Below are 16,939 nucleotides of genomic sequence, written 5' to 3'. Positions count from 1 at the left end.
AAGGAACCGGATCATCAACTTGGTTTTGAACCCACGACCTCCGGTTACGGACCACTGTTCTTCTACCACTGAGCCACTGTACTTCTACAGGTAATGCCTCACCCTTTAGCTTAATATATGAAGAACCCTTCCTGAGAACGTATGGTATGTTGTATACAACATCTGTGTTGGTCTTCCAATAGAGGGCAGTATGTTAGACTGAAGAGAAGCCAACATTAATGCAAACCGGCTAACATCCCAAAAATCACTGCCTACATTGGTACTCTCTAAAAAAAATCGAGTGATCACGGACGTCACTCCTCTGGAGAGTGAAAATGTAGTGAAAATAGAGTGAACATTCACTCTTTTCTTCTTAGAGAGCACTCTAAAATCAATCGATTTTCACTCCTAAACAAGTGATCACGGACGTCACTCCCAAGAAAGTGAAAATAGAGTGAAAATTCACTCTTTTTTTTAAAGAGAGTAGGCAGACTAAAGATACATGAGTAGTTGCTATTACAAATTTTCTGATTCTGATTATAATGATCAAATAGAAAATAGGAATCAATTTGTGTTTTTTTGGTGACAATTTTGGATTGATAAACATGGCTTCTAAATTTGACAAGACTAAAATTCAAACTAATAGTACTTCAGTTCAGGAAAAATTGAGCAAGTTAGATGAAAACTTGACATGAAATCTAAAAAGAACATGTGAAATAGAGAACAGAGAGAGTTTTTATAATTTTATTTCAGGAAAAGTGATTAATTTAAGAATTAATGTTAATGAGGGATTGCAATGAATCAGGACTAATGCATATACTTTAAAAAGCACTCGAACAAATACAAAACTGCTACTCGTTAGCGCCTGCACAGCCAAACATCCAAACAGATGATATACTAGTTCTAAGACATCAACTGATCTAGAATTACAGGTACATAAACACTTTGCTATGAGCATTTGGAGCTATCATGGTAATACCAAATTATTATAAAAAAATACTAAAACACAAGCTTGCTAATGACATGATGAAGCCTATCCTAAGTGCATGCAAAAATAAAAGGCAAAATTAGATTCTTACATAATAATCCTTCAGGAAATATTAAAACAAAAACAAGACAAAAAACAATAAATATAGTGATTTTACAGATGCATTATAAGTGATGCATGCAGGTAGGATACATAGCATGATAAATATAATCATATTCTAAAAAAAAAGAATATTCAGGAAAAACATACTTAAAGAAATAATAAACATGTTGCGTTTCATGCTCAACATGAAGAAAAAAATATCTTACTAAACATATCGTCCTTGTTTTCACGAAGTGACGGTAGTGAGGAAAATTGTAACGCAAAGTGAAAGCAATTTTTTTCACTACCGTCACTTCGTGAAAACCGCGACGATATGTTGCATAATTGTTAAACCCATAGTGGCTTTTAGCATGTATTACATGTACAATGTATGTCGCCTCAGTAAATTATTGTTTATCTGATATTCCTGAGGCTTCAAATTGCTTCATTAATCAACTTATTTATCTGTTTGCTTATTGTTTGTTTATCTATTCATTTAATTAATTTATATCTTTATGAACATATTTACTATGTACTTATTTATTGTTAATTTATCTATTCATTCATCAATTGATTATTTATTTATTTATTTTATCTATTCATTTATATTTATTTATAGTTATTTATTATCAATATCATGAATACTAATACTATGAATACTATTATTACTACTATAATATCATTATTATTAATATTGTTACTGTTATCACAATTGGTATCATTATCATTATTATTACCATTACCGGTACTATTATTAGTAGTATTATGATTACTATTATCATTATTATTGTTATTATCTTCATTATCACGTTCATCATCGTTAAAACAATAATCACTTTTATATACTCTGGTATTATGGACACTGTTACACATTATACACAAACCAATTCCAACAAGATTAAATTGGGTGGAGAAAAAACAATTGTTTCATACGTACCGCTATTCTAATCAAGGTCGTTTTGACGTCTCCCCATGAGTTTGTAGATCGATCGATGATTATGACGAACCCCCTGTCAAATTCCAGACGACTAGGGGAGACAAGATACAAGAGAATATAATGTAATGATTAATTTATTCATAATCTGAAGAAGAACGAATCATAAAAAAAATTAGAGGAAGGATGTTTTCAAAGCCAAAGTATTGTCACCAAAATCCACATGCAAGTACATAAGAGATTACAAATATATACAATATAAAAATGTACAAACAGACAACAGAAAACTACCGGTATGTAAATAAAATACAAAAAGACATATTCAATTACAAAATGTCAAGAATCCACCAAAAATATAAAGGGTAGAACAAATGTAAATACTCTGTACGATATCAAAAGGCACGTCAAATTACAAACTAATGTACATATACGTCTACATAGATGACAGAAAAGTGTGCATTCAATAACAAAGATAACAAGATTTAAATAAGACAATTAATTAAAATGACCTATAACCAAGACTTAAAACAATAAATATGCTTATCAATACTGAGTAGGGAATAAACAAAAAGCAGTAAAAAAAAAGTACACTGCAAACCTTAATCATAAAGCAGCATAACAAAACCAAGAAATACTCAGAGATAAAATTCATTCAAGGAATTCAATTTTGTGTAAAACTGATATGACTAAATGCCAATCTGGATCTAAGCACATGATATTAACATAACGTGTACAATGTGCTCTATGGAAATAACTGTCAAAACACAAATCACTAACACACACCAGGGGGGTGTTTCACAAAGATCCTAAGTTGAACTTAACTCTAAGTTGGACTTAACAATTATGGAGAGCCATTTGTAGCCTTAAAATAAAATATATTAAAAAGCAAAAAATCAAGTACTTTAGACTTTTTATAAATTCCACATCAAGAACATGAAATCTCCTTGATAATAGACAATATGAATGATTTGAATCAACATGTTATGCCTTTTAAAATAACTTTTACAAAATATTTTCATAGATGCTAACGGCTTTCCATAATTTTTAAGTCCAACTAAGACATAAGTTCAACTTAGGATCTTTGTGAAACACCCCCCAGTACTTTAACTTCAGCAGCAAAATAATTATTGGAGACATCCAGTGAAATAGCTCCCTCTAGGTCAGAACTTATAAAGGTTCCAAATATTAAGATGTATCCCTTGTACGGCAAATGTAAACAAATGAATGGCATATGTGTATTCCATGCTAGAACAATCTTTACGCATATTTGACCTCATATAATTGACTCTGGTGTTATCATACTCCAGTGTAGTGCGAAATTATAAAGTAATTACTATTTATATATTTCTCATTGATTGGGATATATATTAATAGATAGGGCTATTCACATGTTGTATTGCCCTCCCCCATGAGATACCTGAAATATCACATAGCAAGATGCAGAATATTATTAAAATGCTGCATGCCATGGATCTCAAAATATTAATATAATATCAGGGCACCGTTTCATAAAACGTGTTATCAATAACACATGCTTAATTTCTATAGCAAATTTGCTCTCAGCCAATTAAATGCCACAATTTCAGTAGCTTATAACAGTTACGGTAACTTGTTATTGATAACAAGTTTTTTAAACAGAGCCCAGGGGCCTGTTGCATAAAACTTTTTATCTATAACAAATGCTAAATTTCTATGGCAAATTTGCTCTCAGCCAATCAAGTGCCACAATTTCAGTAGCTTATAACAGTTGTGGTAACTTGTTCTTGATAACAAGTTTCATGAAACAGGGCCCAGATCGCAGTCAGATCATGTAGCTGCTATCTGAAGTAGATGTGAATGTGTGGGAGAATGTGTCATGTACAAGTACATGACAAAAAAATAATAGTACCCCAAAATGATCTCTGTAGTAAGTTTTAGTAGTAGTACTTATAGGAGTAGTAGTAATAGTAGTAGTAGTAGTAGTAGTTGTTGTTGTAGTAGTAGTAGTAGTAGTGGTAGTGGTAGTGGTAGTGGTGGTGGTGGTGGTGGTGGTGGTGGTGTTGGTAGTGGTAATGGGGTTGTGGTAGTTGTTTTAAGAGTGGGGTTGAAGTTGTTTCAGTTTGGTAGTGGTAGTGGTAGTGGTAGTGGTGGTTGCTTCAGTTTGGTAGGGGTAGTGAAAGTGGTAGTAGTGAGTATAGTGAAAGTGGTAGTGGTAATGGTCTAATGGTAGTGGTATTTGTTTCATTTTGGTAGTGGTAGTTTTATTGGTAGTGGTAGTAGTAGAGGTAGCTGTTTCAGTTTGGTAGTGATAGTGGTAGTTATAGTGGCAGTGGTAGTGGTAGTGGCAGTGGTAGTGGTAGTGGTAGTGGTAGTTATAGTGGCAGTGGTAGTGGTAGTGGTAGTGGTAGTTATAGTGGCAGTGGTAGTGGTAGTGGCAGTGGTAGTGGTAGTGGTAGTGGTAGTTATAGTGGCAGTGGTAGTGGTAGTGGTAGTGGTAGTGGTAGAGGTATTTCTATCAGTTCGGTAGTGGTAGTAGCAGTTTTATTGGTAGTGGGAGAAGTAGTGATATGAATTAGAAATGACAATAGAGAGAAGAGGAAGGAGGAAAGAAGAGGGAAAGCAGGACAGAGAGAGAGAGAGAGAGAGAGAGATAAAGAGACGGACATACAGAGACAAAGGGGGAGACAGAGACAGAGAGGAAGCGGTAGAGAAACAGGGAGACAGTGAGAACAAGACAGACAGAGAGAGATGAGTGGGCCTTGATCATTGGATTAATACATCATTACCACGACCCTTTGGGATAGGAAGACTTCCAATCCATTACACCCTGGTAATTCCCTCAAGCAATGTATCCCATGAATAATGATACACACATTAATATCACAGAACATCCCACAGCACCACTGCCATGCAAAATGCAATGAATTTCTAAGTATGTATACCAAGCATACATTCATCACTGTAGTACCCCACAATATAAATAATTCGCTGCCCACAAGAAAGTCATAAGGGCTTTGTATTATCAATAACACCAAACACCCTCTTGCAGGGAGCTTCCAAAATACATAATGCCCTGGATCATATCCCAGGGGGGTGTTTCACAAAAATCCAAAGTTGAACTTATCTTTTAAAGATGAAGTTGAGTTCTGGTCATGCAATTGCATTGTGAAAGAAACGGTGTGGAACCGACCAGAAAAGGTTGATCATCTAGCATATGAGAATTTGTGTGTATTGCAAGGTTCTGGAATCATCAAAATGATAAGAAATTTGGCCAAGTCTTGGTAAAGTTACAAACACTTGCACAGAAAGATGTATATGGGACTACAGGAACACGTGGCGTAAAAAGCCGGCCCCCCGATTTTTACGATGTTACATGCATATTTAGAATATGAAGGCATTTGAAGAGCCATGCTTTTCAGGGAACATGTCTTAACTGATGTTCTCCCACACTTGCATAATAAGAATGAGTAATGCTCACAAATTATTTTTCACCTCTTTCCAGAACTCAACCTTCTCTTTAAGTTAGACTTAACAATTATGGAAAGCTGTAGCATCTTTGAAAATATTTTGTAAAAGTTATTTTAGAGGCATAAAATGTCGATTCAAATCATTCATATTTTATATTTTTAAATGAGATTTCATGTTCTTGATGTGGAATTTATGAAAAGTCTAAAATACTTCAATTAAAAAAAATTAAAAAAAATTATGTTAAGGCTACAAATGGATCTCCATCATTTTTAAGTCCAACTTAGAGTTAAGTTTGAGGGTAAACAAAACACCCACATGTTTGGTCAATGGAAGCTCTTTTTGGATTTATGGAAGGAAAAGTGAGATTTTAAGCACAGTAATTTGAGTCTTTTTCTCCCAACCAGTGCTCTTAAAGAAATAATTTAGATCTCTTTTAGAGCATTCCAAAACTATTTTATTCACCACTACCACCTTTCTTTTTCACATCCAAGCTTAAAATATTACCCCAAAAAAAATTGTGAAAAGAGAAGTCTGGCATTCTCCACAGAGAAGCTTTAAGGTCCCCTACTCAATGAAAAACAGTTATTTCACTTGTCGTCTGGATCCAAGTACACAAGCACAATATGATACAAATTAACACAGTTTCATATATGCAATAAACTATTACATGTACAGTGAAGCCAAAAATTATTTGGACACCATGTAAAAAAGTCAAAAGTCAAATACAAAAATATTCATGTGACTTTCAGCCAGATTGCGTCTATTTCTAATTTTTGATGCATTTAAAACCTCAAATTATAAATCAATTCTTATGTGATCTATTTATATCAATCCTTTTCAAGATACTTTGAAAAACAGGGTCTCTTACGCTGCAACCTCCAAAACCTAATTCTATCTTTAAAGGCATCGATCGTTTAACAATGTTAAATCTGAGATGCACGGCCCTACGTGTTATCAGTGTCTGTGATTTGGTGTAATATTGAAGCCCTAAAAAAATTGTACTTCAAATGATCATGAAATGCCTCAAAAAAGTAAAAAACTTTAGAGTGACAGGTTTTACCATACTCATTTTCCCCAATAGACTGTAGTGTTATAAAAACCGTTAGGAAAACAAATTTTAAAATTTTGATTGCCAATCATAAATATCTTGATAATCAGACAGACGATCCGCTTGTAAAAGTCATGGGATTCCTGACTGACTTAAAGGTTTATAATCATGATTGCAGCATGAGCTATAAATCCAGGATTTTGTTTCAGAATCTAAGGCAATGTTACCGAGTCGCTTTAAGAAAACCTATTTCCTTTCATCGCACTTATAATGTTTCCTGAAGTGGTACTCAAGTACATTGCAAAATAATTCACAAATACTTCTTGCCAAGACTGAAGGGTGAATAAACAGGAGAGTGAGAGAGGGAGAGAGAGAAAGGGAGAAAGAGAGAGGGAGAAAGAGAGAGAGAGAGAGAGAGAGAGAGAGAGAGAGAGAGGGAGAGAGAGGGAGAGAAGGGGAGAGAGAAATAGAAAGGAAAGAGAGAGGGGGAGGGGGAGAGAGAGAAAGAGAGGGAGAGATATGAGAGGGAGAGAAAGAGAGAGAGAGAGAGAGAAAGAGAGAAAGAGGGAGAGGGAGAGAGAGAGAGAGAGACAGGGAGAAGGAGGGAAAGGGAGGGAGGGAGGGAGAAAAGGAGAAACAGAGAGACAGTCAAAGCAGAGAGGGTGGGGGGGGGGGGTTAGAAAGAAAGAGTGTGTGTGAGAGAGAGAGAGATAGAGAGAGATAGAGAGAGAGAGAGAGAGAGAGAGAGAAAGAAAAAGAGAGGGGGGAGGGTCAAGCTCGAGTGCACTAAACGTCACCGTCTGCTGACGAGAAAATATCTCCTTGCATGAGATCAAATGAAAAATAACAAGTGTCAGAGACTTGATTGATTATTGTAAAACAAATGCACACACTACAAACAAACAAGGTGAAAAAGGGAGAGGTTAGGGGAAAGTTCAAATAAAAAAGACGTCAGAAGACAGCACACTAAACAAAAAAAAAGAAGTAAACTCTATTTATCTTTAAAAACACACAGCATACCACAAGAACATGAACAACTACGCTTTACGGAAATCAATAATAAAACTGGCACAAAATATTTTTACTGAAAGGGAATAAAAGTTGAGGAGTTTGATTTAGCATGAATATCTTTGAAAAAAATAAATCTGGAGCAGTCTTTAAAACAAACAAAAGCTTCCACATACCGGTATATATGTACATTGTTATATTATTTAATAAAATTGTTAAGTTTGGGGAGTTGACTGTAAATTGTTGTACAATAAAGACATATTATTCTAATATACATAGATGTACATGCACTTAAGAGCCAGAAAGCATTAACTCGATATTAAGAGATTAAGGCCTTTTGACTCTCATCAGGAAACATACAATACATCGGAGCTGGGGCAGTCACTACTTATAAAACCTTGTTCAGATATGAGGCAATAAACCGCCACAAAAAAAAATGCCACGTTTTTTTAATTGTGTAAATGAATGGCAACAGAGCTACATGTAGACTTGTGCTTATTGCCGCCTTATTCACTGAGCTCTGTGTTATAAGTAAGATAGAAATGTGATGCGGATTACACTTTATATGTCTTTGTAAAACAAAAACGCCACTGTTTTGCCAGGTCACATTTGAACAAGCCTTTATATGGGGGCTAGAAGAGTGTGAACTCATACCATTTAAAGAGGAGGTTGAGTTCTGGGAAGAGGTGAAAAATAATTTGTGAGCATTATCATTGTTATTATGCAAGTGTGGAAGAACATAAAATGTTCCCTGAAAAGCATGGCTCTTCAAATGCCTTCATATTCTAAATATGTCATGTAACATCATAAATATCTGGACATATTTTTACGCCACGTGTTCATGTAGTCCCATATACATCTTTCTGTGTACAGTGCTTGTAACTTTATGAAGACAGGGCCAAATTTCTTATCATTTTGATGATTCCAGAACCTTGCAATACACACAAATACTTATATGCTAGATGATCAACCTTTTCTGGTCGATTTCACAATGTTTGTTTCACAATGCAATCGCATGACCATAACTGGTCTTTATCTTTAACACCTAACAACCTTCCGTCTCCAAACAGAAAATATGTATCTGCCCCTCACCAAGAGAATCTCTTTAACCCATTTAAAGATGGTCATGCTATTACATGTGTCCTTGAGATTAAATCGAATTCATTGAGGGGATGGCATACACAGGCATTCCATTGCGTATCTCTTGCACTTTAGATTGTATTACCACGGAATCACTACCCACAACTACACGTACATGTATGATGCATCGACAGATATCACTGCATCGCTCTTTACCACAAACAACTACGTTTTTTTTTCTCACTTAGACCTATATTCTTGTGGAGAGAACATGCAATAAACATGTATGCTTTTGTAAACAACAATATGTACATGTATGAATACTACAAATAAACAGACAGTTGTGCACAATCAAACACACACACACATCATAAATAAAACAATTAATAAAAAAGTAAATAAATGAATAAACAAATAGGTAAAGAAATTCATCAATTCAATAAATTAATTGAATAAATAAATTGAATAAACAAATGAATAAACAAACAAAACAGATAAACAAACAACACAAATGAATGAACAACACAAATAAACAAACAGTACAAGTAAACGCACATTACAAACAAACAAACAATTAAATAAAGAAACAAAAAAACAAACAACACAAAATAAACTGTTCAAACATTAAGTACAATCAGAAGATGATTGAGGTACATTCCCATTTTTTAAAATTTATGCACATTTACTGCATGCCTTAATTCAAATAATACGGCCTAGGATAAAGTGCAGTAAACTGTGCCATATGGGAATGTACCCTGCGATTAAACACTCATCAGGTGGGTACCTCTCACATCGTAGGCCTTGGAAATAACTATGTGATGAGGAAAGCATGATGACGAATGAGAGAAAAGAGAGGGATGAAAAGGGTGGAAAGATGAGTAACATGACATGATGAAAATGGAAATGGAAAATGTTCCCATGTTATATTTTATTTCTATGAACAGTGATGAAAGAGAAGGTTGAGTTCTGGGAAGGGGTTAAAAATAATTTGTGAGCGTTATCATTGTATTATGAAGTGTGGAAGAACATCAGATAATGTTCCCTGAAAAGCATGGCTCTTCAAATACCTTAATATTTTAAATATGGCATGTAACACAGAGATGCCAACTTTTGGAAAACATAAATAGGGAGGATTTGTAACGGACACCAAATAATGTGCGCGTAGCGCACATCTCGAGCGCGTAGCGCCCGACCCATGCGGCCGGGGTCCAGGGCCCGCCTTAGGGCCCTGGAAGCTCTGGGGTTCTAGATGCTCTCTGGTGCAATCTGAGCCTTATTTTGCAGCATTTTACATGTGTATTTAGTTCAATAATTCCCACTTTTTTTTAAAATAACATACAAATTGTACAAAATGCATGATGAATTCCTTTCATATATATGATACAGTGTTCGGTCTTATACTTCTGATACCATTTCTTGGTCTTCTTTAGCTGATTTTCCGCCATTTGGATTCTGTGTCAATATCCACGCATTGGTTACGGCGATCCATATGCTGAAACAATCTTTCGCTACTCTTAATTTGTCTTTTAATATAGTGGATTTACTACATGCTAAAGTTAACAGACGATATTTCTCATTCAATTCACAGATATATATACTGATAAGCGCCAAAAAAAAAAAAAAAAAAAAAAAAAAAAAAAAAAAAAAAAAAAAAAAAAAAAATCATTTTTTTAATTTTTTATAATAAATCGGGAGGATAAGGATGGTGATCGTAAGGTCGGGAGTTGGGGTGAATTATCGGGAGCCTCCCGATGAAATCGGGAGGGTTGGCATCTCTGTGTAACATCATAAAAATCGGGACAGACTTGTACGCATCATGTTTGTGTAGTCCCACATGTACATCTTTTTGTGTACAGTCACTACAGTGCTTGTAACTTTACCAAGACTGGGTCAAATTTCTTATCATTTCGATGATTCTAGTACCTTGCTAGATGATCAACCTGATGGATTCTGATGGATTCCACAATGTTTCTTTCACAATTCAATCGCATGACCAGAACTCAACTTTATCTTTAAGAATATGAAAATGACAAAGAATGACTGTATGTCAACGATGAAGAAAACAACCAGGTAGCTTATTTGTGCATAGGAATAAGAAACACATTTGCAAAGACTATCAAAAAGACAACTTAAGAGCATTTTCAATACCTATTGCATTTCCAATAGAAACTCATGTCCTGATAACGTTCATTACAAAATATGTAATATGAATAATATAAATATTTATAAATATAAATATAAATATAAATATAAATATCCTATTGTCATGTGCACACATTTCAGAGGGTGAGGCACTACTGATATTGTCCTTTGGTTGATTTCTGAAAAGTCTTTGCGATTGTGGTTAGAATAAAGAAAAAGCTTCTGAACAAAAACCTGAACCTCATTAAGTGATAGAAATTATGAAATAAACGATCATTATAAGAACATTGAATCATCATGATCTGACATAAAAATTCAGTCATGTACATTTAATTCACAGATATAATTCAACATCAAAACGGAAAAAGGTTGTGAATATTCAAAGTGAAAAGAGAACAAAACATTGTGTTGATTAATCATAACTGCAGGTTGTAGACGACCAACAGAAAGAGAATCTGAATGGGAATGATCACCTACATGTAATTGACATTATTCCCTGGTATCATACCAAAATTATGCCATATAAATGTATATAAAATACAAGGAAAAGTATGAATAAAGTGATAAAGTAAAAAAACTAGATGGAACTTCGACTGCGCGCAGTCGAAAATGATGCCTCCGTCATAGAGCAATTTTACAAACCAAAACAGAAGAAATTTTTCAAATTCAAGTTCAATTGTAATCCATTAAGAGGTTCTCAGAATATCGTGATTACAAGCAATTTCTCATATACATATATGACCCTTTGATCTTTGACCTGATGACCCTAAAATCTACTCAGTTCATTGGCTCTGCAAGATGTCCTGAGTTAAATAGTAATCCATCTGTCAGTTCTAATGAGAATGCGTTCACAAGTTATTTTTGGATACATAATGAGCCCTTGACCTTTGACCTCATGACCCATGAATCTACTCAGTTCATTGGCTCTGCAAGATACATACATGATCGAAATTTGGCAGGAATCCATCAATCTGTTCTAATGAGAATGCGATCACAAGCTATTTTTGCATACATAATGAGCCCTGTGACCTTTGACCTTTGACCTCGTGACCCCAAAATCTATTCAGTTCATCGGCTCTGCAAGATACATACATGACCAAAGTTTGGCAGGAATCCATCGATCGGTTCTTGAGATAATGCGATCACGAGCTCTTTTTGCATACCTAATGAGCCCTGTGACCTGTGACCTTTGACCTTGTGACCCCAAAATCTAATCAGTTCATCGGCTCTGCAAGATACATACAAGACCAAAGTTTGGCAGGAATCCATCAATCGGTTCTTCAGATAACGCGATCACGAGCTGTTTTTGCATACATAATGAGCCCTGCGACCTTTGACCTTTGACCTCGTGACCCCAAAATCTAATCAGTTCATCGGCTCTGCAAGTAACATACATGACCAAAGTTTGGCAGGAATCCATCAATCGGTTCTTCAGATAACGCGATCACGAGAACGGGACGTACGGACGGACGGACGTACGGACGTACGGACGTACGGACGGACGGACGGACAACCCGAAAACATAATGCCTCCGGCTACTTCGTAACGGAGGCATAAAAATGGTATGAAACAGGACATTGTGTGCTGAGGAACATTTTACACCGAAACACTTCTGACCCCGAACAGACAATACTGACTGATATACATCATTTAAAATTTGAGAAGACTGGTGAATTTTGTTGTCCTGTGCTAAGAAACAGCATTGATGGTATGACATGAAAATAATATCCCCCTAGAGCTTTTTGTATCTATATGTACATGTAAGCATTCACAGATTCATTGCCTTTTTAGAGCCAAAAGGGCATTAACGATGTGTCAGTGAAAAAATTACACGGGGGCTCGGGGCGAAATAGCCCCGAAATGCCCCAAACAGCCCCCGAAAGTCATAAAAGAGCCCCCCAAAAATTGCATAGAGTTCAATGCAAAACAAATTAAAGAGTGCTTTTTTCATGCAAGCAAGCTTGAAAAGTAGCCTCCGACATTTTTAAGTACGGTATTTTTTTCCCTGCTATGTGTTAATGGAGTTGACACCCTTCTGGCTTCCATCAGACAATACACCAAATGTCATTAGATGATGTCAGCTCACCTAATAATGAAGATAACAACCCCCTAGCTGGCTAGCTGAATCTTCATAAAGTCTACAGCAGGGGGTCTTTAAAACATGAAGCCCCATTTAGACAGGGGACAGAAAGTGTGTGTGTGTGTGGGGGGGGGGGGGGTAGGTAAGAATTATGGCCCCATTACACAAGAACTTTAATATCTGTGTGTTACAAGTTAATGAAATTTGAAAGCCACTATAATAGATCTTTTAAAAATGCTGTTGCCGGTTCTTTTTTATACCTTGTCTAGCAAAGTTCATACAGTTTTTGTACAGCTAGACAATAAGTACTAATTTTTCCCCCCTGTCTGAATGTCACATAAAAAAATCGTACCGGTAAAGCAAAATAGAAATTTGAGCATCGCTTCGAACAAAAACGTGATAATGATTAACTTATTGTTCATATTTCATATAATGTTGTATAGACAAAAATTGTACAACTGGGCATCATCATCATCATTGCGCAATGATGACGACTGCGTGGCCAGCTGTCACCCAAGCTGACACTAAACATATGCCAACTGCCCTCTTATACACTATTTATTTTAATACAATGTTTCTTTATATACTTTTCACATGTGTCTGTGCTTTTTGCTATATGATGATTCTTACTATGGGATTTTGTTTCATGAGTTTCGCGTAACTTTTTTGTAGTGTGAACAGAATATTGTATATACGGTACATGTACCACCTCAGGTCTGAAAGGGCCCTTAACTGAGGAAATTTGACTTAACGCTTGAGCTCCATGTAGCGCACAGAAACACATCCTGTTTCCTCCGAGTCGTTACGATCTAAGGAGTGAATGGCCATGGGGGCGACACTCTCACAAGGCCTGTCCTCATCAGCTCGAGTTTGCCGAATGACCCGTTATTTTCAGACTCTAGATATTATCCTGAAACTCGAAATAGCGTCTTCATCTGACCGATACGCTCATCACAAACTAGCTCGGACAGGCGCAAATTAGCCTGCTATTTTGGAAACAAGACCAAGATATCTCAGGATATTTTCTTGACCAAATATCCCACTAATTGCAACTGCGGGCTGATGATGACGCAAATTAACTACCGGTAGCTAATTTGCGATCGGGATACTTATAATAGCGAGTTATTTGGCAAACTCGAGCTGATGAAGACACACTCACAGAGCAGGTACCAGTGAGGATAATTGCAATCAGGGGAGCAGGGTGGCAGGATACCACCGAAAATTCCCCTCCTTGTTAGAGTCTTGACTGACAAACCGCAATGTAACATTTGACCTTTCATTGTGATGCCCAATTTTGCACACTATTGTTAATGCTATCTGCAGGCATTGAATAGTGATAAGGTTTTGTAGCAATCATGACATGGCAATTCAGATCAAATGGTGTTCAAGTTTTTAATTCATTTGCTTATTTCTCCCCAATTTACGAAAGTCGGGAAGGAGCTTACTTGTTTTGTTGTTTACTTTTTTTTAAATACCCGACACTCCTTGACACAAGAGAGGTCCAGGGATGAGCGAGCAGACCGTTAGCTAGTGTATGGGAGTGTGAATGGGAGTGTGTATAAGAGTGTAAATGTGAGTGTTTATGAGAGTGTCCAAGGTACAGGAGTGAGAATAGGAGCGTGTATAGGAATGAGAGCGTGTATTGAAGAGCAAAGGGCCTGCTTGCTCATCCTTTGACCTACTCTTGTGTCACCTCACAAAATATATTTTAAACGTGAATTAATTTGCCTGTTATTGCCTTAGTCATATTAGTTACGAACTTTGCTATGAATTTTGTTATATACTGTATATTATACTTTGTGACAATGTCAACCACATTTGTATGTATTATAATTCATTGCCAATGTAAATTGTTCATAATTCAGCCATCTGGCTGCGAAGTGCAATCAATAAAACCTTTTCAATCAATCAAATCAATCAATCAATTTGGGTGCATTTCAATTTCAATTTTTCATCATTATTGCAATATGATTTGGGACTACCGAAAGATACCAAAGTACCCCTGACTTTCCCTGCAAGACTCATATAAAGAAACGTTTAAAGATTTATCCTAAAGCGAAAGGGGTATACAGACTGGAAAACCAAATCGTAAAATGAAATATTGTATCAAGAAACTACTTTGAAGAGGTCCATTAACGTAACAGCTGGCTGATCACCAGTGCGTGCTCACAATAAGCTCCGCCACCGCCGCCGAGTGGTACAACTTCCATAGGATAGTGATACAATGTAAAATGGTCATTATACCAAATGATAAATAGACAAATGATTATTAGACTTATTATTATCATATTGGATGGTAGACGCGGGCTGGGTGTTGACCGGGTGTTGACCATAAGGGAATAGACCAATTGGAAAGTAGACGAACTGGTTGTGGACCAAATGGCAATTCACCATTTGAAAACTATTTGATTTGTTTATTGTATTTCATTTCCAGGGACATAAAGGAGTATAACCATAACAAAGAATACAAGAAAACAAATTACAATAATAAATACAATAACAGAAAAAAAAAATCCTTTAACTAATGCCTGGGGACTACCGAAACATTTACTACATTTCTGTAGGAGGCTCTCCTCATTAGTTGATGGTATAATATGTAATTATACACAAATACACATAAATATACATAATTACATGATATATAATTCAATACCAAAAATGTTTACCTTGGTATCCTGACGAGGTAGGTCATGAGTCTGACAAAGTCTTCATCTCGGACCAGGTTAAACTTGGGACACTCCGGCATGTTGATGATGGGATACCCCTCCTGAGTCTTACCACCTAGAAATCAAAGAGAAAGAAAAGAATGGAATGTGATAATTATTTATTTGTTAAACAATCTAGAAGTGAAATGGTGGATAGATGATACATTAATAAAGGTGGACAAGCCTGTTCTCTCTCTCTCTCTCTCTCTCTCTCTTTCTCTCTCTTCCTCCTCTCTGTTCCCATTTTTCAACCTCACCTCCTTGTATCTAACCTCTATGTTCCATCTTTATCTCTTTCTCCCCCTCCCCCTCAACTCTGTGCTAAAAAAGGGTCAGCATTGATGTTATCCCATAGAGCTCCGATACTGTTTTCACACTAGCAATATTTTTCTTAACCCCGTACTATAGGTGGGGTTAAGGGGGGGGGGGGGTCTTAGCCCCACCTATAGTACGGGGTTAAGCCTATTCCACTTTCTGTTCAGACTGGTTTTTACCAAAGTGGGCTAAAGTTGGCTAACCCCACCTATAGTACGGGGTTAACTAACCCTGCAAAATAGCAGGGCTAACTCCGCAATTGTGGTGCTAACTCCTGCTAACCCCGCAATTGTGGTGCTAAGCAAATGAATGAGAACAGAAACAAAAAATAGTCCGGTACTACGCAATGGAGCGTATCGCAGCTGGCCAGATGCGAAGTATGTCCAATCAGAACATTCACGATATCCGGGGTTAACGAAATGCAGTGAGAACAGCGGGAATTTTCTTATTCCGGAATAGGCGCTAGTACGGGACTAAAAACATCGTGTGTGAAAAGCCAAAAAAATAGTCCGGGGTTAAGGATAGTACGGGGCTAAGCAAAGTACGGGGTTAAGCAAAACCAGTGTGAAAAGAGTATAAGTAATTATCTACATTCACAGGTACATCATCGTATCAGAGCCAAAAGGGCAATATCTCTGTGCCCCCCTCCCCATATATCCCCCTATTGAGTCCCTTCCTCCATCCTTCCCTCTCCTTCCTTCTCCTTCTCTCTATCTCTCCCTCCATCTCATCTTCTCTCTCTCTCCCTCCCCCTTCTCTCTCTCCCTCCCCCTTCTCTCTCTCCCTCCCCCTTCTCTCTCTCTTCCCCCTGATCCAATTATGGGACCAAACTCCACACTGCATGTGTTCTGTGCAATAATGAGATTTTTTTCAATGGCGACATCTGCCCTCGAGAAATACACTGTCTGTACATACATGTAAATGCATACCCCAAAGACAGACGGCGAGACAAAATCATTTTGAACCAGTATTAAATGCACCCTATAAGTTCAAGCAATATTCAGTTTGAAAGCATTTCAGAGATTTGGTTTGTGTTTGGACCTACTGTAATTAAAAGGTACTACAAAATGAGAGAACAAAATGGGTATTACATAATAATCAATTTGCACTTAATTAAGTTTTGTCTGACTCT

At 36.5% G+C, this 16,939-nt stretch overlaps 1 protein-coding gene across 1 annotated transcript in view; it reads right to left on the bottom strand.

Moving 5' to 3' along the window:
- LOC581982 (guanine nucleotide exchange factor DBS) overlaps positions 1–16,939 on the bottom strand; it is a 128,614-nt gene that overhangs the window by 81,320 nt on the left and 30,355 nt on the right. Inside the window, exons 3-5 of the mRNA XM_030981845.1 lie at positions 15,454–15,568; positions 1,986–2,076; positions 1,059–1,067 (exon numbers count right to left, since the gene is read on the bottom strand). Coding sequence (XP_030837705.1) covers positions 1,059–1,067; positions 1,986–2,076; positions 15,454–15,568 — 215 coding nt within the window. The remainder of the gene's footprint in view (positions 1–1,058; positions 1,068–1,985; positions 2,077–15,453; positions 15,569–16,939) is intronic.

Source organism: Strongylocentrotus purpuratus, unplaced genomic scaffold, assembly GCF_000002235.5.
Source record: "Strongylocentrotus purpuratus isolate Spur 01 unplaced genomic scaffold, Spur_5.0 spur5_scaffold_12, whole genome shotgun sequence".
NCBI classification, from domain to species: domain Eukaryota; kingdom Metazoa; phylum Echinodermata; class Echinoidea; order Camarodonta; family Strongylocentrotidae; genus Strongylocentrotus; species Strongylocentrotus purpuratus.
Note: the sequence above shows the minus strand (reverse complement) of the source record. Positions and strands in the feature narration are given on the sequence as shown.